General features: G+C 39.0%; 3 protein-coding genes across 3 annotated transcripts in view; 2 read left to right on the top strand and 1 right to left on the bottom strand.

The window, feature by feature from the left end:
* The window catches only part of fdxr (ferredoxin reductase), a 41,763-nt gene extending 39,305 nt beyond the window's left edge, over window positions 1–2,458 (top strand). The window contains exon 13 of the mRNA XM_067430395.1: window positions 1,702–2,458. Within this exon, the coding sequence (XP_067286496.1) occupies window positions 1,702–1,832 (131 nt within the window). The 3' untranslated portion in view covers window positions 1,833–2,458. The remainder of the gene's footprint in view (window positions 1–1,701) is intronic.
* A 4,803-nt stretch (window positions 2,459–7,261) lies between these two features.
* mrpl38 (mitochondrial ribosomal protein L38) lies at window positions 7,262–17,595 on the bottom strand. The gene is made up of 9 exons (XM_067429788.1): window positions 17,438–17,595; window positions 15,834–16,019; window positions 14,902–15,033; window positions 12,805–13,007; window positions 12,643–12,715; window positions 11,577–11,622; window positions 10,982–11,140; window positions 9,912–10,048; window positions 7,262–7,465 (listed from the first exon to the last, which is right to left on the bottom strand). The coding sequence occupies exons 1-9, from the start codon at window positions 17,523–17,525 to the stop codon at window positions 7,329–7,331; spliced, it is 1,161 nt and encodes a 386-aa protein (XP_067285889.1). The 5' UTR covers window positions 17,526–17,595; the 3' UTR covers window positions 7,262–7,328.
* Window positions 17,586–25,094, top strand: part of trim65 (tripartite motif containing 65) — a 12,894-nt gene continuing 5,385 nt past the window's right edge. The window contains exons 1-6 of the mRNA XM_067429787.1: window positions 17,586–17,714; window positions 18,114–18,539; window positions 19,965–20,060; window positions 20,314–20,544; window positions 21,845–22,013; window positions 24,952–25,041. Of these exons, the coding sequence (XP_067285888.1) occupies window positions 18,126–18,539; window positions 19,965–20,060; window positions 20,314–20,544; window positions 21,845–22,013; window positions 24,952–25,041 (1,000 nt within the window). The 5' untranslated portion in view covers window positions 17,586–17,714; window positions 18,114–18,125. The remainder of the gene's footprint in view (window positions 17,715–18,113; window positions 18,540–19,964; window positions 20,061–20,313; window positions 20,545–21,844; window positions 22,014–24,951; window positions 25,042–25,094) is intronic.

The raw sequence follows: 25,094 nt of genomic DNA, 5'->3' as shown, positions 1-25,094 counted from the left end.
GATTTTTAAATAATATTTGAAATTTGTTTATATTTTAATGTCCTGGCCCATTTTACCTGAAACTGTTCATGCAAAAAAAGTTGGCACAGCTGATGTTTCAAAGCAAAAGTATCAGAAACAGTCATTATTAATCATAAAAACACATGGAAAAGGTATATGTTATTGTAATATTGTCCCAAGCGATTTACCAAAAAGTGGCCCAATTAAGCTGATGTCACCCTACATGTGTTCTTCTCATCTCATGCAGCAGAAGTAGAAGAGGCTCAGTCAAAACGCTGCGTCTGGAACTGATGAGGGATAATATGAGCCGTAAATCTCCTGCTGACACGCTTTATTATCATCACAACTGACTTAAAGCAGCACTTGGTAACTTTTGCTCTCGGGGTCCCCCTACAGTTGAGAAAAAATAATGTCCTCAACTACTGTGGTAAACTCTGTCATCCTACAACAGGGGATGCCATTGCGCGTGCATTTGTTGACATGACAACCCTGATAGCCCTGAACTAGTGATGCGTGGGTCGTCTCATAACCCGCGGACCCCGTATGTCTATTTAATGGTCGCGGGTGCGCGGCGGGTTGTAAAAATATATACAGTGGTGCGGGGCGGGCCAAATAACTTCATAAAAGCGTCCCCGCGGGTCGGTGCAGCACTAACAGTTCCCCTGAACACTGCAGGAGGAGTTCACATGCAGGTGTTCTTCTGGCGGCGCGTGTGAAATGTCTTCATCCCAGGTACAGTCAGTGGCATATGTTTCAGCATGTCATATGAATATAATTTCATGTTTTTTTTTTCTTCAAACACCAAATAATCACGATGCTCACGTATACAGCGTCATTATAGTAGTCTATTGGTTAGCGTTTTACAGAATCTATATGATACTTCAGTTCAATGTTTGAGTGGTAGCTAACCGTAACAAGCAGGACAGCATCGGTCGGGCACGCCTCCTTCAGCTCACGCCGACGAGCAAACGCTGGTCACATGTTGATCCTCGTCCTGCCTTTAATCCCATCACTTTTTCGTTTCCTCTTATTGCTTTCCTCCAACAAAACCTTTTCTTTCTTATTTGTCTCTGCTGCTTCGGACATGACTATATTATCCGACGAACAAAGTTGGGCTTGCACGTCCGAATTTAAGGAAGTGTGTGTGTTGGTGGAAGTGACGTATATGCCGTAAAGCAGTCGAATTTTTTAGTTCTTTTTGTTCTCGGGTTACTATCCGAAACCCGAAGTTTAAAAGTACGATTAAAAACGATACAGACTCCATCAAGCTATGGCAGACATGTCATTCAACCTATTGTAAGTCGATGTATCATCACAAGAGTCTTGAAAATATATTATGAAGGATGAAAAGTTACCTAGTGCTGCTTTAACATTTGGAAAACTCATATGGACATTATTATTTTTGACGGCACTACAAGGAAATAACCCGGTTTATTAATAAAGTCATGTAAACACGGTTTACTTGCATTGTCAGTTTACTGGTTTGCATGTAAACGGGGAAAACTGGTTATTTCAATAAGCTGATTTTTTGGAGTTATGTTTACTGGTCCATTGAGACCCCAGGTCACTAGGTTTGAATCTTTCTGCTTATTTCTGAGAAATCTCTTTCTCTCTTTTCTCAGCTGTTGCATCATTTTCTGGTTCTGTGTGTTTACAAGTTTTGTCTTGGAATGATCATTATTGGATCGTGTGTATCAACAGATGTGAGGACGGTGCTTTTTCCCCAGTGGGAGAAGATTAATGCAGAGGAGGAGAAGAGAGGCAAATGCCTGGGAAAACCCAGGGAAAAACTTCTGGATGTTGATGAGATGCTGAAGATCGCCTGGTCCTGAAATCAGACTCGATGGAGACTGCCAAACGCTCCGAGTGATAAACTGCAAACCTTTCATAAGTGTGTGATGTTCTTCTGTGGAACACGAAACATGACGTTTGGCAGAATGTGCACGCTGCCCTTCTCCATACAATGAAAAAATTACAAATAATGATTTAAATTGTGGGTGTTTCTTACACAAGAGAACACTGTGTAAATGATATTTATACTTTTTTGTGCATTATTGTACTTATTTTGAACTCAACAGCCTCACTTTCACCGGTATGAGCATCTGGGGAATTCTTCCAACATTCCTCGTCTTGATAGGGTGGGGAGTAAATTTGGGACATGTTTTATTAAGAACTGTTCTTTTAAAAAGGCTGCGCCGAATTCATGGTCCGTCCTTTAATGTTTTACAAGTTCATGCTGTATTATGAAAGAATCCAGTCTTGAGTACGGTAACTTGGTTTAATTGTTAATGAATTGTTTGGCTGATGTCAAGATGTGGGTTTATGATGATCACAACTACTACTGCTGCCATGACTAACATTGGACCAGTCTGTGCTTTCTGTGAGCTTAGGCTTGCCAGAATCTTGAATACACCCTGGAAATGTTTTACCTCATAAAACGATCTGTTTGCACAGTGGATATCCTACTTTATGACTGTTTCGTTTTATCGTTCGGATTACAGAATTCTCATGGAATTAACTCCCGACAATAAATGACAAGTTTATTAACGTAAATTAGCGGCAATAAAGTTCAAGTTCGCTGGGTCATCTGCCTCTTTAAAGTCGGGCGGAATACCCTTGGCTAACCATTATCCAACTGCAAAAAATACTCATAAACGCTGGTTTATGACAACAACACATGATAACGTTCTGTCTGTTTATGCGCGCTGTAGTTGTGACGGCTGCCGCTGACAGCCGGTGTTTTAATCATTAATGTCGTTCTGAAAATAGTCCAAGTTTTAACATTTAACTCTTAAAATTTACTGGTATCTCTTTTCATGCTATTTTCATGTTCAGGATATTTTAGGTCTAACAAGTTACTAAAAAAATAAGTAGTTATAATATGTCTTAAGGTAAAGAGGAGGGGGAAGCACAAATTCTAATTAATTTAAATAGCCTATAGGCTACTCCAGGGTTTCTACTGATACAAAGCCATATGGTAATTGGTAAAGTAACCCTTTAAACGCATGTTCATGACTGCGTATAGTAAAACAAACAAAAAAAAACTTTATTTGTCGGAATAGACAAATAATTGTGGTGTTCAGATCCCTCATGGAATCAAGATCATGGGCCTATTGCACAAAACTAAGATAAGGGATTAAGGCTTGGGGATCCTGGCTCAATTTATCCGCAAATATCTTTCGTTATCATTATTGTTCTTGGTATGAGTGCCTTCAGGGTACATTTAAACAACAGTGGTGTAGGCTACTAAATTTTGCATACAGGTGACAAGATCACCAAGATATCCCGGCTTAATCTCTTATCGTAGTTTTGTGCAATATGCCTCTGTTCACACCAAGAACATCAGCTGTCGACGAGTGCTTAACACTGTGTGACGTTTTTTGAAGTCAGTAGCCTATATAAAAAGTGAAAAAAAGATGCAGGAAACAACATTTTACATGCCGCTCAGTGCATTAGGGTGATTACCGAAAACCAGGACACTCGGCCCAGCAATGAGATACTTGTGTAGGCCTACTTGCAGATTTCCCTTGTGCCGATTATGGCCCAACCCAAAATAATGAAAACCAGGGCATTTTCACTTGATAAAAAGACGTGTCCTGTGAAAACAGAATGCGTTTAATCAAAGTTGCACTATCCGTTCTGATCCACTAACTTTCCGTTCCAGAAACCGAGCTGATCATCTCTTGTTTTAAGATTAGTTAGGCCCGCGTTGCTCGCCAAGGAGCACAGCATTGTGTCTCTTCACCATTAAAGGGTAACACATAAGTAAACTCATTGTAGAAGTGTTCAAATCAGATATGACATCTGTTGTGGTTAGAAAATGCTTTAACGGGATGTGTTTTCAGCAAGCGTTAACGTATATAATTAGCTTGCCACTTTGCTGGCTATAACAGGGAGAGTCATAGCAGAGGTTAAGTTCGGCACATATCGTCAACATGGCTGGTTTTCTTTTGAATCAGAGGGACCGGACCAGTGGTTGCAGGGTCCTCAAATTGTCTATAAACTAATGCTCCCTACATATAATATGATTATCTGTTCCACAGGCAATGTTCAGCCCCCCTCATATTCCAGATCCTGTCCAGTTTACAGCTCCAACACAGGTACACAGTGCCCATCATCACCCTAACATTTAATCTATCATTTGGTTCTTAGCTGAAGTTCACTTGGTCTCAGTCATGTGAAGTTTGTCATAAGTCAATTTCATTATTGAATTCAATTGACTGATTGTTAGGCTGCATTAACTAGGTCAGCCGGAACCGGGAACACTTCCCATAACACCTGATGTACTCGTTACATCATAAAAAGAGTGACATCTACGCTAATGTTAGTCTCTCTGTTTATCCCGAGGTTTATCCCGGATCTGGGCCCTGTCCGGATCGGATGGTGGACCTGCCAGGACATGACCAGCTCATCCTGGAGTGTCTGTTGAGCCGTGTCAAATGGTGTCTCCTCCGAATTTGCCTCACTGGCACGACATGCTCAAAACCCGTCTTCGGCGCAATAATTCCGATCTTTCATGTATTCATACTCTTGTGTAATTGACGCCCCATCCTAAATAAATCTGTCTCTTCCGTGATACCCTGAAAATTTTGAATAATCCGATCTAATATGATTTCCGACCTGTAAGGTTGCCAGAATAATAATCTTACACGGTGTGTTAATAGGCCAGAGGAGAACTGGCACCCCGACTGAGTCTGGTTTCTCCCAAGGTTTATTTTTCTCCATCATGCCCCGATGGAGTTTTGGTTCCTTGCCACTGTCGCCTTTGGCTTGGCTTGCTCAGTTGGGGACACTAAAATATGATTAAAGTTATTCAACTTATTATACAAATAAAATATATGAATTAGGTCTTATTTAATTCTATAAACTATAATACTGATCTGCCAACATTGTCGCTATATGATAAATTAAAATAAGCTGATAACATCACTGTTTTCTCCAGTACGACTGTACAGCCAAATCTAATTTTGTCGCAATATTATCCTGTTTGACACTGTGAAGCTGCTTTGACACAATCGTGATTGTAAAAGCGCTATATAAATAAAGTTGATTGATTGATTGATAAGGAACACAATATATGAGCAGATGGATCTAACTAGCCTTACCTTACATACAGAAATCCACTGCCCTGTTACATGTCCACAGAGTCCAGTTTAAATCATGTTGTTCCTGATTGATTGCGCTATATGGGCAAGCCCCCCTTTGCTATGTGGATGTCTAAAAATCCAAATAATATTGCTCTACGTACTTAGCATAAAAGTTGACTCTTCGTCTTATGTACAGTAAAGTCAAATACACCCCCCCCCCCTCCCTCTATGTCTCTCAAATAGAGACTATAGTTACAGGTTTTTTTTTAGGCCTACTGTAGTCTTCAGCTGTGCTGTTGTTAGTCGGTTAAGCTAGTCATAGATTTGTTATGTACTGTTGTCTCTCAGCAGTTCTGAGTACTTTGTGGAGCACTTATCCATTTCATGCACTTGTTTTACTATGTATGTTCAGAAGGTCAGACACATATTTTCAAGTTTCACGTTTTATTGTCATATACTCATACACTACTCATATGCTAATTTTTCTGTTAGACTGACATTTCCCAGGTTGTCAGGCTGTGTATTAAATACACCCTTCACAATAACAATCACTTACTTTCAATTTAAACATTTTTTGTCATAAAACCTGGCAACTCAAAAGGAGTCTCGCATGCAAGTGGGCTAGTAGCCTACTTCTCAACTCTTGTCAAATTGTGTTAATCATAACATTTATGCAATGACATCACAAACTGTTATTGAGTGTTGTTGATACACAATAGGAAACTTGTGTCCACACAATCTGACAACAGTTAGCATAAACAAATCAATTAGACCTATATAACGGTAGGATCCTACTAGATCGACGTAAGCATTCGGTCGTCTCAGACATCTCACCGAGCGAGGCACTTTATGTCGGGCACAGGCACACACGCCCCGACGTCGGGAAGAGCTAATTTGTTGTCCGGGTAGGGTAACGGATATGACCAATCGACGGGCGACTCCTCAGACTTCCCGGTCATTGGTTAAAATAGCAATTTTCTCACAATTTAAAAATAGTTGGAAACATCTGGGATATTGTAAGTGATCAGCTGAACAAAATAAGTAACACTGGCCCAGTGCATCCAACATTGATGTTTTTTTTTCTTTCTCAGTGACTTCTGAACAAGAGAGAAATCATTCTTACTGATCTACTTTAGTTTTTATTTCATCAACTTCCTCATCTCCTTTTAACATTGGGGATTTCAGTCTTATAGTTAACTTTCACCCAAATGTTTTTTTGTTTGTTACTGGCCTTTTCATTCACCCATCTGAAGGAAAACAAAGCTCTGATTATATCAGTAACACACTGCGAAACTGCTTTCCCACACAGTCAGCAGATCTCAACCCAATAGAGCATCTTTGGGATTTGGTGGAACGGGAGCTTCGTGTCCTGGATCTGCATCCCACAAACCTCCATCAACTGCAAGATGCTCTCCCATCAATATGGGCCAACATTTCTAAAGAATGCTTTCAGCACCTTGTTGAATCAATGCCACGTAGAATTAAGGCAGTTCTGAAGGCGAAAGGGGGTCAAACACAGTATTAGCCTAGTATGTGTTCCTAATAATCCTTTAGGTGAGTGTATGTGCTATAGTAATTATTAATCTTTGATAATTAAAGAATGTTTCATTGTTTGTTCATGTCAGCTCAGAAAGATATATTAACAGATAAATGATGAAATTAAAGGGTAACTAAACTCTAGAACAACTTTTTTTAGTTAATGATCTGAAAGACAGGGGCTTTAGTGCTGTTCACTGATTCGAGTAAATGTTTTGACATTTGGGTATAAAGTGTTTTAATTCTACAATATATGGTGTAAAACCTTCTGAATGCTGCTCTCTTACGGTGGCTACTACAGTTGAATTTTCCTAATGAACGTATGTTGGCCCTTTTAACGGCTAGAATTGATAAGGCTCTGGCCCTGTCTACAGACAATTCTCCCTCCTCCACTTTAAAAGAACGATCTGTTGCCAAACTACTGCCGCCACTCCAGTCATTCTCCATCTTTGCGAGTCTGACAGCTGTCAATCAATCCGTCACTGAACACATCATCAGAGAAGAGATGTCTCTGCCAGAGGGAGGGGGTGGGCATGTTGTGCACAGATAAATCATTTATAATAAATACTGCAATACTTCATAAAAAAAAATCAGACTGGTCAATTTCATGGCGACTTTAAAGACAGACCACAACACAATGCATAACATTTAGTTTATTACAAACAAAACCCCCTCCTGCTTCAAACATGATACTTGTACATGTGTTTAATAAATCCCATATGTGTTTTCTGCTCCATCTCTGTAGCGGTCCAGGTACCGGAGCGGCTGTCCGTGAGGGTATTTCTTCTGAGGTGGGTGATACACTGCAGGCCTGTTGAACTCAAACACTGGTTCTCTCATATCTGTGGGATATATTAAGCACAACATGAGCAATCCAGGACTATTCCATTCAAGATTTCTACATTTAGCAAACGACTAACACTCATGACTGAAATACGATATTTGGAACGGATGTTAACTTCGCTGAGTCAATAATCAGTTTTGCAAGAAAATAAAGCACCTGGGGCCAGTTACATAAACTTGGCCACTATGTTATGTTAAAGGGATAGTTCATGCAAAAAGGAAAACACCTAAGATTGCTTGTGGGTTAGTAAATCATAAGCTAATTTTCATTTTTGGGTGAACTATCCCTCAGGTCTTAAAGGAACACTCCACCGTTTTAGAAATAGGGTTTGAGGCTTGTCCACGGACCTCATGGACATCGCTGTTCCAAGCTTGAGACAGACTTGATAATAGCTTGTAATTTTCTCACTCAAACAAACCACAGCCAACCTGCAGCTGCTTCTGCTTTAAGAGGGAAACGCTGCCCATAACTGCTTGTCTAGGATATTTAATCCTCCGTAAGAATTCGTAATAATAGCATATTATTAGTGAAAAGGAGCTAGCAAAAGAGCCAGTGTGTATCTGTATTTGCACTCGTCAAATGATTACATTTCCATAGTGTTTTCGCCTCGGTGTAGCCTGACAAGCCAGACCCACATCAAGATGTTTGGTCTGGACACTCACCATTGACGGCTCAATCCGAGGGGCGGGATAAACGGTTGTCTTTCAAACTCCCTCTGCACGTGATAGGATAGCGCTACAACCAACCAGAGCAACGAAGGTGAAGCAGAGCTCGCTGACAGATTAAACATTCGCCGTATACGGTCGGCTAAACTCCGAACACATCTTCTCTTTTTAAGAATGACTTCAGTGCCGTTCTTTTCTCAGAGAAAAGCTTAACTCCAAGTCTTCCAGAGTCGCGGTCAAAGCTGATTCGAGAGACCGCCGTTCGCCAGTTTCTGTGTTTCTGTGTTACTAGAAGCACGCAAACGCAACTCGGCCGTCGTCATTATGGCCCCGCCCACCGACTCTATACACGATGTGATTGGCCCGACCAGATTTTGAGGAACACAGCTCAGAAAGGTATTGAGAGTTCCTAGACGACACTTGTGGGCAAATTAAATTTGCTGCCGCTAGGGTGCGTCTAGATTTCTAGGCTAGCCTCGGTGAGTAATGTAGTCAAACACAGACATGTTTGTAGATACGCAGTTGGCCAATCACAGGTGTTGAACTTGGAATCCACTCACCGCATCACTCACTCTCGAGTGTTTGTCCAGACGCTATAGGTTCATTTAACAATCAAGTGCCTCTATAAATGCAGACATTGTGAAAATAAGAGCTTCATTGTACACCAGCTTCACTGCGGAAATCTGTGAGATTGAGAATAAGAGCTTCATTTTATTCCAGCTTCACTGTGGAAATCTGTGAGATTGCATTTATTGAATGAGTGACAGCTTTTAGTGATTATAAAGGCACTCTTTGCGTGCTGTCTGGACAATATATTTATTGTTTATTTTTTTATTAATGGGTCTATAATATATTCAGAATTTGAATAAAACTTTTGTTTTCCATTCGTGACAAGCAGCCACATACACGCTCCAATAAACTGACAGACCCATCCACATGAAAAATGTGATGACTGATCAGTTATAAATAATCATGTCGAAATCCGGCTCATAAAAATGTCAGGATTTCAGCAGCTCTTCTGCCTCTCAGCCCCGGCTGAGGGGGCGTGTTCCGGCGGGAAAGTGACGATGCATTCCCTCTTTTGGATAGACCTACAACCAATCAGAGCAACGAAGCGAAGCCTTACTATACGTAAGTTGTCAAATGTCAACAGAACTCAACTGTACTGTGTTGCCAAGTCCGCGGTTTTTTCCACGGGTTGTTTTCCATGTCCGCGGGTTGAAGCGACTATTATGTGATATATAGACCCATGAATGCGAATTTTAGCAGGCAACCTTCCCAAAATAACACTTATTTTATTACCATAGACAAATCTACCTTATGTAACATTATGAAAGACAGGCTCTTTTTAAAGTCTGAGATGATTACTTTAAAACTAGTCTAAACAGTTTTTGCCATCAGAGACTTCCTGGCTTCCTTGGACTGTTTTTAGTGAACAAGTTTCTTACTGTTGCATCAGACATGCTGAATCGTTTAAAAAATGCTGAGCTTAGTAAAAGAAATGGCAGTGAGTTTGAGGGTTCTGGTATGAATAACAGCACCATTTGGGTGGGGAAAAAAAGAGCACTTGCTTGGCTCTGAGAGAAACAGTCATAGGATTTGTCTTATAGGTGTCAACCATATATAAATATATTCTGTAAATAAGCCCGAAAAAAGCAACCACTGCTGATCACAAGCTGACTAGACAACTCTGCAAACGTTATAAACAAACACATAAAAACATGGAAAACAATAGTAAACTAGATTTTCCAAAAAATCTGCACTCGCTTATTGACTTACTTAATAACTCATGAAAGGTGTGGGTGACAGATTGATCCCATTGGCACTGGAAAAAGGAAAGACCGGCTGGAGTTATCGTATCCTGATGCTTCCTGTAGAAGTCCAAGGTTCGGAAAGTCCGTTGCTTCAGACAGTAGCTATTAATAGGACAGAGAGACGTGATGAATCCATTTTTAAAATGCTATGCAAGTGGAAGGGTCTTTCTGTGGGGTTTTTCTAAGCAGAATAAGCATCTGTTTCATTTCAAACACACAACGTCACACATCTGGCATTGAAACGGTAATCTTTGTACGTGATCTAACAAGCCTCATTTTAGAAAATTAGCCATTATAAAACTGACTGTAGGGTTTCTGCAGGTTTTATGAAAGTAAAAAGCCCTTTTTAAAACCAATTACAGAAAATGTAAGGAATAAACTGAAGGGAACATAACACATCAATATGTTCTCTAAATGTAAATGTCTAAGCACATAATAATTTGTGTTAGTGACACTTTTTTCAATATAAAGCTTGAAAATACAATTTCAAACAAAAGTATGCAACTTTTTAATTTTTTTTTTTTTTTACAGAAAATAGCTTACAGTTTGAGATTAAAAAAAATCTTGTGATTAAAACAAGAATAAATATCTGCCATGGGGTTCATCAAGAGATTCAAATAAGAGTAATTTTCATAACCAATGACAAATATTTGTTCTTGTTTTAAGCATAAACGCACTTTAAACAAGACTTAACTTCTTCTTTTTGCAATCTTGTTTTAAGGATGTTTTGAATTTGTACTTGGAAACAAGTTTTTTGCAGTGCATGCAATTTCATTTTGCTATTAAATGAAGGGCCCTATGAAATCTGTTAATTTTGTGCTAATTGAAACATGACCAAAACAGGGCTGTACCCAGAAGTCTGTGCATGAAATAAAGGTTTTAGAAAATGTAACATTTATAAAATACGGGAAATAAAAAAGTAAAATACGTGAAATTTACATAAATGTGGAAAAAACACCTGCATATTCAAGAAAACATTGTAATAACCAAAATGCCAGTGCAAAATATAATTGAGTATTTTCTTTGACTACCCACCAGGGAGCAGGCCGGAGGTCAGCGCTGAAGTCGACTGGAGCCTCTTGTTTAAACAGTATAAAGATATATCTGTGAAATCCTGTCCCTCTGGCAGGAAAAGGGTTGATGTAATGGCACACTTCTTCCCCTGATGTCACAGAATTTCCCGGGATATTCCCACTGTAATTTAATAGGTACATACTTTCATCACCGACAGGGACTGGGCCAGACTGAGGTCAAAAAGCCAGTTAAAGTCACACTTTAGTTTTAGGGTCCAATTCTCACTATTAACTAAATATTAACGGTGACTTTTACCTCAATAAACTCCTAATTACTGCTTATGAATAGTTAGTAAGGTAGTTAAGTTCAGGTATTGTGTAGGATTAAGGGATGTAGAATATGTGTCCATGCATTTATATGTTCATGTATTAATATGTGCTTTATAAGTATAAATAAACAGGCAATATCCTAGTAATATGCATGCTTATAAGCAACTAGCTAACGGTGAGAATTGGACCATACATTAAAGTGTTACAGAGCGTTTTTATGGAAATAGATTTTGTTGAAATAAATATTAATATGGCACAAATACTGCAGGATAAGCAAACATACTCACACTAGCCAATGCAGATACTCCTGCTCACCGTCCAGGAGGTGTTCGTCTGCAAAAACACACACCACTTACTTCACTGTACCGCCATCTTGTGGAGGAACTTCAAATTGCATTTTACTAACTAGCTAGAGTAACATTTCTAAATAAAATATTTTATTAATACATTTAAAAAACTCCAATTATAATTACATAATTGATAATTATAATACAATTTATATATAATATTATTAATCATATATGTTTCTAGCATGTTGTATGTTTGGTAACAGTTCTTCTAACCCTCATTGATGTTAGTGTGTAGCTTTTACATTTTTAAAAAATCCTGCAGAAAGACACATCATGACCATGTTTTGGTTCCTTGCCACTGTTGCCTTTGGCTTGGCTTGTTCAGTTGGGGACACTAAAATTAATACTTATATAATAATACTGATCTGCCAACATTGTCGCTATATGATAAATTAAATGGAGCTGATAACATCACTGTTTTCTCCAGAAAGCAGAAATCAAATTTTGTTGCAATATTGTCCTGTTTAACACCGTGAAGGTGCTTTGAAACAATCGTCATTGTAAAAGCGCTTTATAAATAAAGTTGATTGATTGATAGTCCAGGATGACCATGTCCAGATTCATCAGCTCAAACTGTGAAAGAATGGTTGTGAGGGAGCATGAAGAATCATCTGCACCTCTGAGTCCAGTCCTTAAATTCACTGAGAGTCTTTGGGATGTGCTGGAGGAGACTTTACAGAGTGCTGGACTCCTGGATTGGCAATACAGGATCTGGACCAAAGACTGATGGACATCGTGATGGACTTAACATCACAGCATTTATTCTCATGAACATCTACTGGAGCTCAATTTGCTCAAGAAGTTAATGCTGGTTCTGATAGAAAGGTGTCAGAATACACAGAGCGCCTCAGTTTGTTGTGTACGGGGCGGCATAGCCGCTGACCAGTCAGGGTGCCCATGCTGACCCCTGTCCACCGCCGAAAGCACCAAAAGTGGGCTTGAATATCTAGATATAGATATCATTATATCAAAATATGTATTTGATGTAAATTATTGGATGTACCTGGACTGGTTAACAACAGCGTCCAGAGTGAATTCTCTTCCGCTTCAAAACGTATCTGAGGTGCTTGTGCTGCCTGTGGATTTCACACAAACAGTGGAAATTAAAGCCTGTTTACTATATTTCCAACAGAAACATGTCTTTACACACGTTCTGAAGCCTCACCTGACTCGGCGTTAAGTGATTCCCAAAATGCACGACTGCGTCTCTGTCCTCTCCGTAAGCCACATGCAGCATGACCCGCGGGACAAAATAAGCCATGGGAAAGAGGTCCTGGTAGATTCGGTAGTGTTCGGCGAGCCTCTGGATGTGGAACGGTCCATTTGTCTTTTCCCACTGCGTCTTTACTCTGTCGAGGGAAATGCGAACTGGAGGCCAGAAAATAAGAAAAGATTACATGAAATTTCCTATTGCTGACTATATGATGTAATGTCTAGACTGCTAAAGCCCTGTACCACTAAACATTTCACATTTAAAGCTACACTGTGTAACTTTTTTAGTTTATTCTTAGCTAAAACACTTAGTTCTTTCAAAAATATATGTGCTCATTAATGTATATTTACTTCTTTCAAGTAATAAAGTATTCTGGTAAGTTTATAATATGCCATTGAAAATACATACGGGTGAGGGGTTCGAATGCCGGTCGCCATGTTGCTCCTCCATCTTTAAAGTACATTAGCCAAAGAGGGACATTTACGTAAATTCAAGCTTCGCTTGTCGCGTTTTAACACTCGATGGCACCGTGTCGAATGTGAAGAGGGGGATTGCCATGTTAATCTTGGACTAAATCGGCCACCGTAGGAGTTAAAACAAAATCAGATTTGAGAGGAACAGAAACTATTATTCACTGGATGGTCATATACCTTTACATCACACAGTGTAGCTTTAAAGGCCCAATATGTAAGATTTTGTATTAAAATATCCAAAAAACACTGGAACAATGTTATATATTTTGTTTACTTATGTACTTGGATTATCCCAAATGCTTCCAAGAATTGTTAAATCCAGAGAAATTAGCATTTTTAACCAGGACATGGACTGTCTGTGCGTCACCTATCAATGACACTCCAGCGGCCTTGTTCCGCTCTGATTTTTTCAGCCCAACCCTTCTTTATACTACAGAAACGTTCATAAATCTTTAATACATTAGCTCATCCATGAATATGATTACTGTCAGAGTCCAGTAACATTTCTGAAAACATCTCCCATGATTCCATGAAATCAAGGTATCATCAAGCGACCTGAGACTAGTGGCGAAAATTACACATTGTGCCTTTAAAGAAAAAACGCTCCACTCATTTAAACTCATTAAAAAATAAATGGACTCCTCTGGAGAAGCGGTCAGTCTTTCCGGTCACAAATTCCGGTATGTAAATAGTAAATCTACCATGGTACAAGTGCCGACCGTTTTTTTCCCTGTCATTAACTATCAAAAGCGAAAGTGCACCTGCGCTTCAGACCATGCTCTCAGAACGTTAAAATTGGGCCCTAAGAGAGCACTGATTGGATCTTGAACCTAAAGATACTTAATAATACACATATTCTAATATTAAAGGTCCCGTTCTTCGCGTGTTTTCGAAGCTTTGATTATGTTGACAGTGTGCAATATAACATGAGTTCATGTTTCGCGTGTAAAAAAACACCGTATTTTTCACACAATTGACTTATCTGTGCAGCGCTGTTTCCTCTGTCCTAAAAACGCCTGATGATTTCCTTGTTCTATGAAGTCCCTCCTTCAGAAACACGTAAGGAGTACTGATTGGGCCAGCGCTTCCCGTGTTGTGATTGGACAGCAGCTTAGCGCACTTTGCCCGGAAAGGTCCCGCCTCTTACCATAACGGGGAGATGCAAGCGCTGAATGCGCGCTCTTCTCCATGTGGGAGAGCAACAAGACCACGCCCCCTATTTTGCGTGTTCTTGTGGGCGGAGGATTCGTCAACAAATGGTTCTAGAGACGTCATTACATCCCGGCACTTCCTGCTGTAGTCCAAACCGGCCGTTCGCTGTAGGCTTTGAAAGGGAACTTCTGTTAAATAAAATATCTCGCTTGGCATTGAGCTTTGAGCTTTATAATTTTACAGGTATTATTTATGCTCTAACAGCAACATTTCACACTAAAGTTTGAAAGATGGAATCGCGAAGAACGGGACCTTTAAATTACACCCTGCTTTCAGATACTGAGTTTAGTTTAGTTCTGAAGTTAATTCTGCTCCGCTTCCTCTTTGGACATCATGATGCTGCATTGATGCTGGAGTCACTCACATGTTTGTAGTCGATTTTCTCTTTCCATCTCTGGGTTCTTTTTGTTCTCCCGCATGACCTTCTTCCTCTCCTTCACCTCCATCTTCCTGGAGGGACGTTGATACGGGAGGCCGATGTTTACCGGCTCAATGGCTGCTCAGAAAAACCATCAAAACATCATGACAGGTAAATGTTCACTGACAGCCAAACCGGCATTCAATGATGTCCCTCAAACAAACCCACACATATGCATCGAGATTTGATATTATAGGTTTATGTCATAGTATTTCAAGGTAAATGCACAGCTATAGATCTAATGTGTGTGTATGGAATGGTTAGATCACCCAAAAATTTAATTGATGTCATTAACTCCTCACCCTAATGTCGTTTCTCACCAGTAAGACCTCCGTTCATCTTCACACACAGTTTAAGATATTTTATATTTAGTCTGAGAGCGTATGCAAGTGTATGCACACTATACTGTCCATGTCCAGAAAGGGAATAAAAACATCATCACAGTAGTCCTTCTGTGACATCAGTTAGTTTCTCTAAACAAATCATTAGAATCTCTTGAAGTATCGAAAATACATTTTGGTCCAAAAATAACAAAAACTACGACTTTATTCAGCATTGTCTTCTCTTACGGGTTTTCAAACCTCAAATAAAAATTCAAACGGTTATGAATCAGCGTATTGATTCATGATTCGGATCGCGTGTCAAACTGCTGTAATCACGTGACATTGGCAATCCGAATCATGAATCAATACATACACTTAGATACGCTCTCGGACTAAAATCTAAAATATCTTTAACTGTGTGTGAAGATGAACGGAGGTCTTACGGATGTGGAACGACATTAGGGTGCGGAGTTAATGACAGACATTTCATTTTTGGGTGAACTAACCCTTTCATACGAGCTCAATGGCTCAAGTCCATCATCCGCGATGACTTGCCTTGTTTCGTCTCCTCCTCTCTGTATTTCCTGTAGCTCTTCCACCAAACATCTCTCCGATCGGCCTCCTCTGCTGCTCTCACATAGCGAGTGTAGCTGCGGTATTTCTCCAGAGAGTCCAGCTGAGTCCAGTCAACGTCCTCATTGGGCATCGGGCCGAGAGGAGGGGACCGGTGACCCAGAACAGCTACAGAAGATTCAACACACGATTTATTATCAGTGCAATGTAATATTAATAATAATAATACACAAATGTTGGTATATAAATGTAATAAGACAAAAATAATAAATGCTCTGATAATGTTTAATATAAATATAATTAATACAACTGCAGCAATAATAATATAATAGTAATATAAATATAATAAAAATAATACATGTTACAAATACTATACTGTTTAATATAAATATAATTAATGACAACAACAATAATAATATGAAATGTAATATAAATGTGTAATATAATAACACTAATAAAATATGAATAAATGTTATGATGTTTAATATTAATATAATTAACGCAGCAACAACATCAAATGTAATATAAATGTGATTAATCAAATAATATGAATATGAATATAATTAACACAATTATAATAATAAGATACAATTTGTGTAATATAAATTGTATCATTATAAAAAATAATAATAAATTTTATGATAATGCTTGATATAAATATAATAAACACAACTACAACAAAAAATATTATCATTATATCAAATGCTGAAATATAAATGCAATATAATAACAATAAATATGTTATAGTATAATATGTTTATATAAAAATAAAACATTTTAATGTTTTAATATAAATATAATAACAAAACAACAGTAATATATATGTAATAATAAAATGTAATATAAATCTGATAACATAACAGTATAAATATTAATAAATGTTAAGCTTTTTAATATTAATATAATTAATGCAGCAACAACAATAATATAAAATGTTGCAATATAAATGTGATAAGATAATAATAAATGTTATGACAATTGTTAATATGAATATAATTAACAATTATAATAATAATATATAATTTTGTACTATAAATATTATCATTATGGACAGATAATAAAAATATGAATAAATTGTATGTTAATGCTTCATATAAATATTATAAACACAACTACAACAACAATTATTATCATTATATCAAATGCTGACATATAAATGTAATAATATGAAATATAATAATATGAAATATGTATACAATAACAACAAATATGTTGTAGTATAAATGTAATAATGATTAAAAGCAATAATAAATAGTATGATATGTTTATAAAAATAGCAATAAAACATTTTAATGTTGTAATATACATATAATAACAAAACAGCGGTGATATGCTTCACTTGGAGAAAGGGAGTAAATCAAAGTGCTTTAGAAAGATACAAAACAATTAGAATGAAAATGCATTATCTATGGATGATAATAAAAAGAATAAGTAGACAAGTAAAATCAATAAGTACATATGAAGGTGTAAAATGTAAAGGTAAAGGTCATTCAGACCAGCACACACACGCACATACAGCAGCGGGCTTTACTAATTATTTAACCCATTAACTCCACATTTAAACAGATTTCCTCCAGCAGGCTCACCGGTGGACCGAAGACCCCTCGCATGATGCTTCAGGCTCACATCCACCGCCGCCCGCAGGAGAACACACGCCGTCCTGCGAAGCGCCATGATGAACCGCTACGAGACGCCGGGAAACGTCAACACACAAGAAACGTGACGCAACACGCAATGTGCGTACACGTCATCGCGTCTGTGCGCTTCTGCATATGGAAGGCGACGAGATTCGCCCATGAGAGATACAGTGCGCGCAGGAATCGGGATTTCACGTTTCTACACATCTGATGAATAAACAATCCCGTGAGTTTGGTGAAAAAGAGTTTGTCGATAGATAAATAAATCTTGTGCTTTAAAAATAGATGTTATTTAGTGGTGATGTAGGGTCAGGTGAAGTTTGTTTATTTACTGTGTCTCGATGTTTCCACCACATCAATTCACCTAAGAATTAATAACGACTATAATTCATTGTGTAAATGTATTTTATTAAGTTATACATTATATATAGCAGTTATATATCAACATGAACACTGATATAGATGCTCAAAATCATCCCTCCATCCTCCCATCTATCTATCTATCTATCTATCTATCTATCTATCTATCTATCTATCTATCTATCTATCTATCTATCTATCTATCTATCTAATCTTCTCTGCAGTCGTTAACATTGCTGCTTTATTTATTTGGTAACTTTTTCAGGCTCCCAGATTTATGATGGAGGATCACATACAGTGCACAATCTGCTTGGATTCGTTTAAATTCCCTGTCACCATCCCATGCGGGCACACCTTCTGCAAGGTCTGCATTTCCAAATTCTGGGAGGCCAAGGACAAAGACTTCCACTGCCCTGTTTGCAACAAAACCTTCAACACAAGGCCTCAGCTGAATCGCAACGTGTCCCTGTCAGTGTTATCGGAGGTGGCCGCCACACACAGTCCGGCTAAGAGAGATGTGTGCACAGGAGCCTCGGTCCACACGGAGCCGGAGCAGATCTGTGAGCGGCACCAGAAACCTCTGGTCATGTACTGCAGGAACGACAGCATGTGTGTTTGCTATGCGTGCACTGTGATCGAGTGCAAGGGACATGATGTGATTTTGGTGGAAGATGAACGGAAGAATAGAGAGGTACAAACACACTACCATGATGTATGAATACTGTATCACTTAAATAGTACAGATTGGTATCGCTATTGTGACATCCCTACAAATCATTGACTCGTTCCAATCACTTCATGGCTACATGTGTATAAAATCAAGCACTAGATATGCAGACACTTTTAGAAACATTTGTGAAAGAATGGGTCCCTCTCAGGAGCTCAGTGAACTCAAGCGTGGTACAGTGATAGGTGGAAGTCCATTCATGAAATTTCCTCACTACTAAATATTTCACGGTCAACTGTTAGTGGGATTATAACAAAGTGGAAGCAATTAGGAACAACAGAAACTCAGCCACAAATTAGTAGGCCATATAAAATCATAGAGCGGGGGCAGCGCATGCTGAGGCACACAGTGGGCAGAAGGCAAGGCAAGGCAAGGCAAGGAAATTTTATTTGTATAGCACATTTCATACACAATGGCAATTCAAAGTGCTTTTCATAGAAATTGATTAAAATAGTGATAACTTATGCATATGCATACCATGTGTTATCATTTACATAGAAACAATATTAAAATATTTGCAAAGAGAAATCGCTTGCAGAAGTCGCCTTTCTGCAGAGTCAATATCTACAGACCTCCAAACTTCGTGTGGTCTTCAGATGAGCTCAAGAACAGTGCGTAGAGAGCTTCATGGAATGGGTTTCCATGGCCGAGCAGCTCATCCAAGCCTTACATCACCAAGTGCAATGCAAAGCGTTGTATGCAGTGGAGTAAAGCAGCCGCCACTGGACTCTAGAGCAGTGAGACGTGTTCTCTGAGTGACCAATCACGCTTCTCTGTCTGACAATCCCATGGACGAGTCTGGGTTTGGTGGTTCCCGGGAGAACAGTACTTTCCAGTGGATGAGTCCTGACCTCAACCCGATAGAACACCTTTGGGATGAATTAGAGCGGAGACTGTGAGCCAGGCCTACTCGTCCAACATCAGTGCCTGACCTCACTAATGCGCTTCTAGAAGAACGGTTAAAAATTCCCATAAACACACTCCTAAACCTGGTGGAAAGCCTTCCCAGAAGAGTTGAAGCTGTTAGAGCTGCAAAGGGTGGGACAACTCCATATTAAACCCTACGGATTAAGAATGGGATGGCATTAAAGTTCATGTCCATCTGAAGGCAGACGTCCAAAACTTCAATATATTGTATATCATCATTTTTATATCATAATATTATCATTATAATAATGGAAATGTCACAATGCTATATTTAATTTATGCAAAATGTGTTTAATTTTTTTTATTTATTTAGAGTGCAGTATTTGATCTTCAAGTTTTGTGAGATTCAATCCATCATAAGTATTTGTTGTTGCTGAACATTTATGACTTTGAATGGAAATGTTTGTACCTTGTAAGTGATACAGCATTATTATTTTTTGACATTTTTCTTTTGGTATGCAGGCAGGATTAAAGAGGAAGAGTGTGGAAATCAAGAAACTGCAGGAAACCACTGAGAGGAACCGTCTGGAGCTCATGGAGAACATGGAAAAAGCAAAGGTAATGCATCTCACAACATCTTTCTATTAGCCACAAATCTCAAATCTTATTCACAGTTTTGCATGTTAGACACATGCAAGGAGGACATGTAAGACCGGATATTGTTTGGCATGATGATGAAATTAAATCTGAGATGAAATTCCCAAAAATGTACATACGTTAATATATAAAAGTATAGGTGTTGCAGATGAAGGATGCCTATTGAATTATGAAGTGCCGCTCATGGCGTGCTGTCCTCCCTCTACTCCATCAGGTCTCATTACAGCAGACGTCTCAGTGGGTGAACACCAAGTTCTCACAGCTGATAAAGGTGTTGGTGGAGAAGCAGGAAGTGACACAGCTGTTTCTGGATCAGCAGCAGGAAGTGACCGTATTTCAGGCCGAAGAGAGGCTGGCTGCGCTGGAGGAGAGAACGATGCAGCTCGTAGCCCTGCAGGAGGAGATCTGCAGCTTGTGTTCCCTCCCTTCATGCCAGCTCATCAAGGTTACAGCTCATTTACTTTATTTAAAATACGGGGCTCAAAATAAAATAATAAATGGCCCCATTTGCTTTTTTTCTTGTTTTTACTAAGGTCATTTGGTCGGGAAAATTTGTATTTCTTTTTTGTTATATTAAGAATTATTTTACAATAATATTGCAAATTAATTTATATATTAATCTTTTGTTATTTAATGAGTCACACTTGAGTTTAGGGTCAAATTCTCACTATTAAATTAACTAACTATTGACTATGAATTTTGCCTATTTTGAATTTTTAACTTTATAAGTACTAATGAACGGGTACTTGGAGAACTGGCACCCCGACTGAATCTGTCTCCCATTATTTTGTGCGCCGTTCTCAGCACTTGCTGTTCATAGTACAATGTGAGGCTTCGTAAGGGAACTCCCGTAATTTTTGAGCACATAATGACAATACCTTGTAGACGACTTTTGCTTTGAAACAGTCGTCATTGTAAAAGCGCTATATAAATAAAGTTGATTGATTGACTAATAAACAGCCAATATCCTAGTAATATGCATGCTAATAAGCAACTGCTTAAAGGCGGGTGTATACGGTGCGATTCGCAGACGATTTTTTTCTCTCAGGAGAAATCACGCGGACATCGTGGATGCTCGTATGGTCGGGACTCGCAGCGTGTGAGAGGAAATGCGAAACAAGCCAAGCACGTTAGGAGCACCTCCCGACCGTACAACAATTTTAATGCATGTTTAAAAAAAATTGTGGACTCGGCCTGATTTTCACCACCAAATGGCTGTCCCCTATTGCCAAATCATGCACAACCACGTCACATAGGCTCGATCTATGAGTATCATTAGGCTATAGCTCAGTGGCTGCAAACATACAGCGTACACAGATACACACGCTTGTTCTCTCTCTCTCACATCGCCCTCTTTCTCCCTCTAGTTGTTTCTGTTGAAAGGAATGGCTACTGTTCTCTGCTTTTCAACAAATCATTTGCACACATATTTTTTGTATCTGAAGCTATTGCAGCAAGAACATTGAAAGCTCCAGTCTCTGTGTTTAATGCGAAAGCTCGTTTGATCACGACCGGCTCGCGGTGCAAACAGTCGTGCTGTGTACCAGCTAATTTAATGCGATCATCCAATTAACTGACTCGTAGCGTCTGCAATATCTCACAACCTCCCGAGTGTCCAAATTCGCACAGTGTACGCCCGCCTTAATAGTGAGAATTGGACCCTAAACTAAAGTGTTACCATTTACTATTAAACACACATGCAACGTACATCTGTGAAAACAATATGTCCTTGTGTGCTCATGCAGGACTCCAGGTTCATAGAGGTCCCACGCTTCAGTGACGTTCCTGTGGATGTGCATGTAAGCGTACAGGAGAAGATGACCCCCATCACAGATGTCCTGTCCCGCGTGTCTAAGCTGGTGTGTGAGGATCTGGAGAGAGCCACACATGTGCCCGGAGGACAGGATAAAGAGGGTGAGTCTGGATAACACCGACCGTCTGATGAAACAAATAGTTTCAATCTGAATGGTTGGTCAGGGAACACAGATTATATTTATTGTCTGCCAGTGAACAAAGGCGCATTCACAAGGTACCAGGTTGATGGATTGTGTGTTTTTAAGACAAAAGCAATCACTGGATTTGCCAAAGTTAGTCAGGTTAGTGGCATCATATCTGTAAAAGATAGTCAGAGTTTAGTTTGAGGCACTTAGTAGCAAGTAAACTAGATGTCCATTAAGCAGGCATCTAACAAAAAACATTTTCTCAACATTTTTCACTTTTGGTTGCTCAAGCTATGTATCATAATCAGTGACGGGAATAACGGCATTATAGATAAATGGCATTACTAACAGCGTTAATTTTTTCAGTAACGACTAATCAAACGAATTACCGTTTCCCCCGTTACAGCACCGTTACTGAGAATAAAATGCGGCGTTACTATAATTGAGCTCACTGAAGCGGTTTTCATCCAAACAGGCGCACGGTCTTTCAGCGGACGTGTGTGTGTGTGTGTGTGTGTGTGTGTGTGTGTGTGTGTGTGTGTGTGTGTGTGTGTGAGTGTGTGTGTGAGTGTGAGTGTGAGTGTGAGTGTGAGTGTGAGTGTGAGTGTGAGTGTGTGTGTGTGTGTGTGTGTGTGTGTGAGTGAGAGTGTGTGTGTGTGAGAGTGTGTGTGTGTGAGTGAGAGTGTGTGACACGCACGCGCGCGTATGCGACTAGCGATCAGGAACAAAATAGATCATTGGGAAAATACCCGTGAGAGAGAGTGGGTACGCCATACAAACAAGAGAGCACTTCTTGTTAAACTATTTCCTTTTGTGAGGAAGAAAATACTTCAAGCAGGCTACAGTATGTCTACCAGTTGTTTGACAGTTTTACAATTTTAATGTGCACTACAAAGAGTCTAGGCTATATAAATTAGGCAAATATATTTTTATTAGGCCTATTATTATTTTCTAATTTTGGTAGACTTTTCTTAAAGAGCATCATTTATTTTTATATTTATTTGATGGTCAGTTGGGGTCTGTGCAATAAATATTACAGTTCTAAACTATCTATTTTGTTTTATTGTTCCACTATATTACTGATATTTACAATAATGTATTAAATTTGATAGGTGTCTCTCACATTGTCCCACAGCAACATTAAAATAGTGTACAACGTTTTATAATAATCATTTATTCTCTTAAGTGTCCATTTCAGTCATTTAACATTTTATATTGGGGGCATCCAAGTTATTTTACATATTTGAACATTTAAAAAAGTTATAAACACTTGTCTGTTCTACTAATTTTTTACAGTAACGCAAATAGTTACTTTCCCTGGTAACGAGTTACTTTTATTATAGAGTAATTCAGTTACTAACTCATTTACTTTTTGGAACAAGCAGTGAGTAACTATAACTAATTACTTTTTTAAAGTAACGTTCCCAACATAAAATATAGACTTTTGTGACGATTACCAAAGTAATGGTAGACCAATTAGTAATTGATGAATTTATTCAATTAAACTTTCATAAACATAGCAATGAAAGTTTTATAAATATATAATATACTGTTTATGATCTGTTGAGCTGCAGTTTTGAAAAAACGTCAAACTCGCTCAAATCCTTACGCTTGCCCATTTTTTCTGCTTCTAACACATCAACTTTGAGGACAAAATGTTCAATTGCTGCTTAAAGGGGGGGTGAAACACTCAGTTTCAGTCAGTGTCATGTCAATCTTGAGTACCTATAGAGTAGCATTGCATCCTGCATATCTCCGAAAAGTCTTTATTTTTTTTATAATTATATAAGAAAGATGCGCTGTTCCGAGTCTTTCCGAAAAAAGCCGAGCGGGTGGGGGCGTGTCATGTGAGCGGAGCTAAATAATGACGTGTGCAGCAGCGCGCTGCAGTGAGGAAAGTGAGTCGCTCTGTGAGGAAAGTGATTCGCTCTGTGAGGAAAGTGATTCGCTCTGAGGAAAGTGATTCGCCCGCCGCGTGAGGAAAGTGATTCGCTCTGTGAGGAAAGTGATTCGCTCAGTGAGGAAAGTGATTCGCCCGCCGCGTGAGGAAAGTGAGTCGCTCTGTGAGGAAAGTGATTCGCTCAGTGAGGAAAGTGATTCGCCTGCCGCGTGAGGAAAGTGAGTCGCTCTGTGAGGAAAGTGATTCGCCCGTCGCATGAGGAAAGTGCTAATACAGATCGACCGCCGGCCTATCAGTGGGTAAGTCAGTAGCTACTGGTTATATCACCTGTTTAGCATCCTACAAGCCAGCGCTTTGATGGGCGTAGCCTGTTGCTTTCGCTCTCTCCCTCGCTCTCTCTCACGCGCTTCCGGTAGAATTGTCCGTAAGGCCCATACAAGGAAATTCCGCCCCCATTAACGTCAAAGGGGACGCATGATCTCAAAAAACTTGCCGAAACTTATGACTAACGGAAGTAGTATTTTTGACAAAGAAATACTCCCATCAAACGTCCACCTTAACTTTTGAAACTTTGTCTATGTTTAGTATGGGATTCCATGTCTTTTACAGTGTAAAAAGATCAGTATGCATGAAACAGCATTTCACCCCCCCTTTAATATATCCCACCCACTAACAGGAGCCGTGATGAAGAGATCATCAGTGATATTCACTTCACCTGTCAGTCGTCATAATGTTATGCCTGATCAGTTATGCCAGATCATACACTATTTCAGTGTATATGCTTTTAAAATTTTGTTCGATATCTCAATGTACACATTTTTATGGAAGACTGATGATTAAAAGATACTGAACAAATAATGGTCTTTATGACAATTTCCAAAGTAATGCTTTATTTATATTCAAACAGTCATGAACATTGCAATGAGACAGTTAAATAAGTAATTATTTAAAAACTGTTACTTATATATATTTTTTTCTATCTGATCAGCATTGCTTTTTCTTTGTCTCGTAGGCTCTCCTCAAGATAAGAGGCCAGTTCTGGCTGTCGTTCCCAGTCCTGCGACTCCATCATATCCAGCAGAGAGGGAGGGGCTAAACGCATGTACGCTTACATCATCTCATACGTAGTACAATACAGTGTTAAAAAGGTAATAT

This window comes from Pseudorasbora parva, chromosome 21, assembly GCF_024679245.1.
Source record: "Pseudorasbora parva isolate DD20220531a chromosome 21, ASM2467924v1, whole genome shotgun sequence".
In the NCBI taxonomy this organism is placed as follows: domain Eukaryota; kingdom Metazoa; phylum Chordata; class Actinopteri; order Cypriniformes; family Gobionidae; genus Pseudorasbora; species Pseudorasbora parva.
The sequence above is the reverse complement of the archived record's forward strand: the minus strand, read 5'-3'. Positions and strand labels throughout refer to the sequence as shown.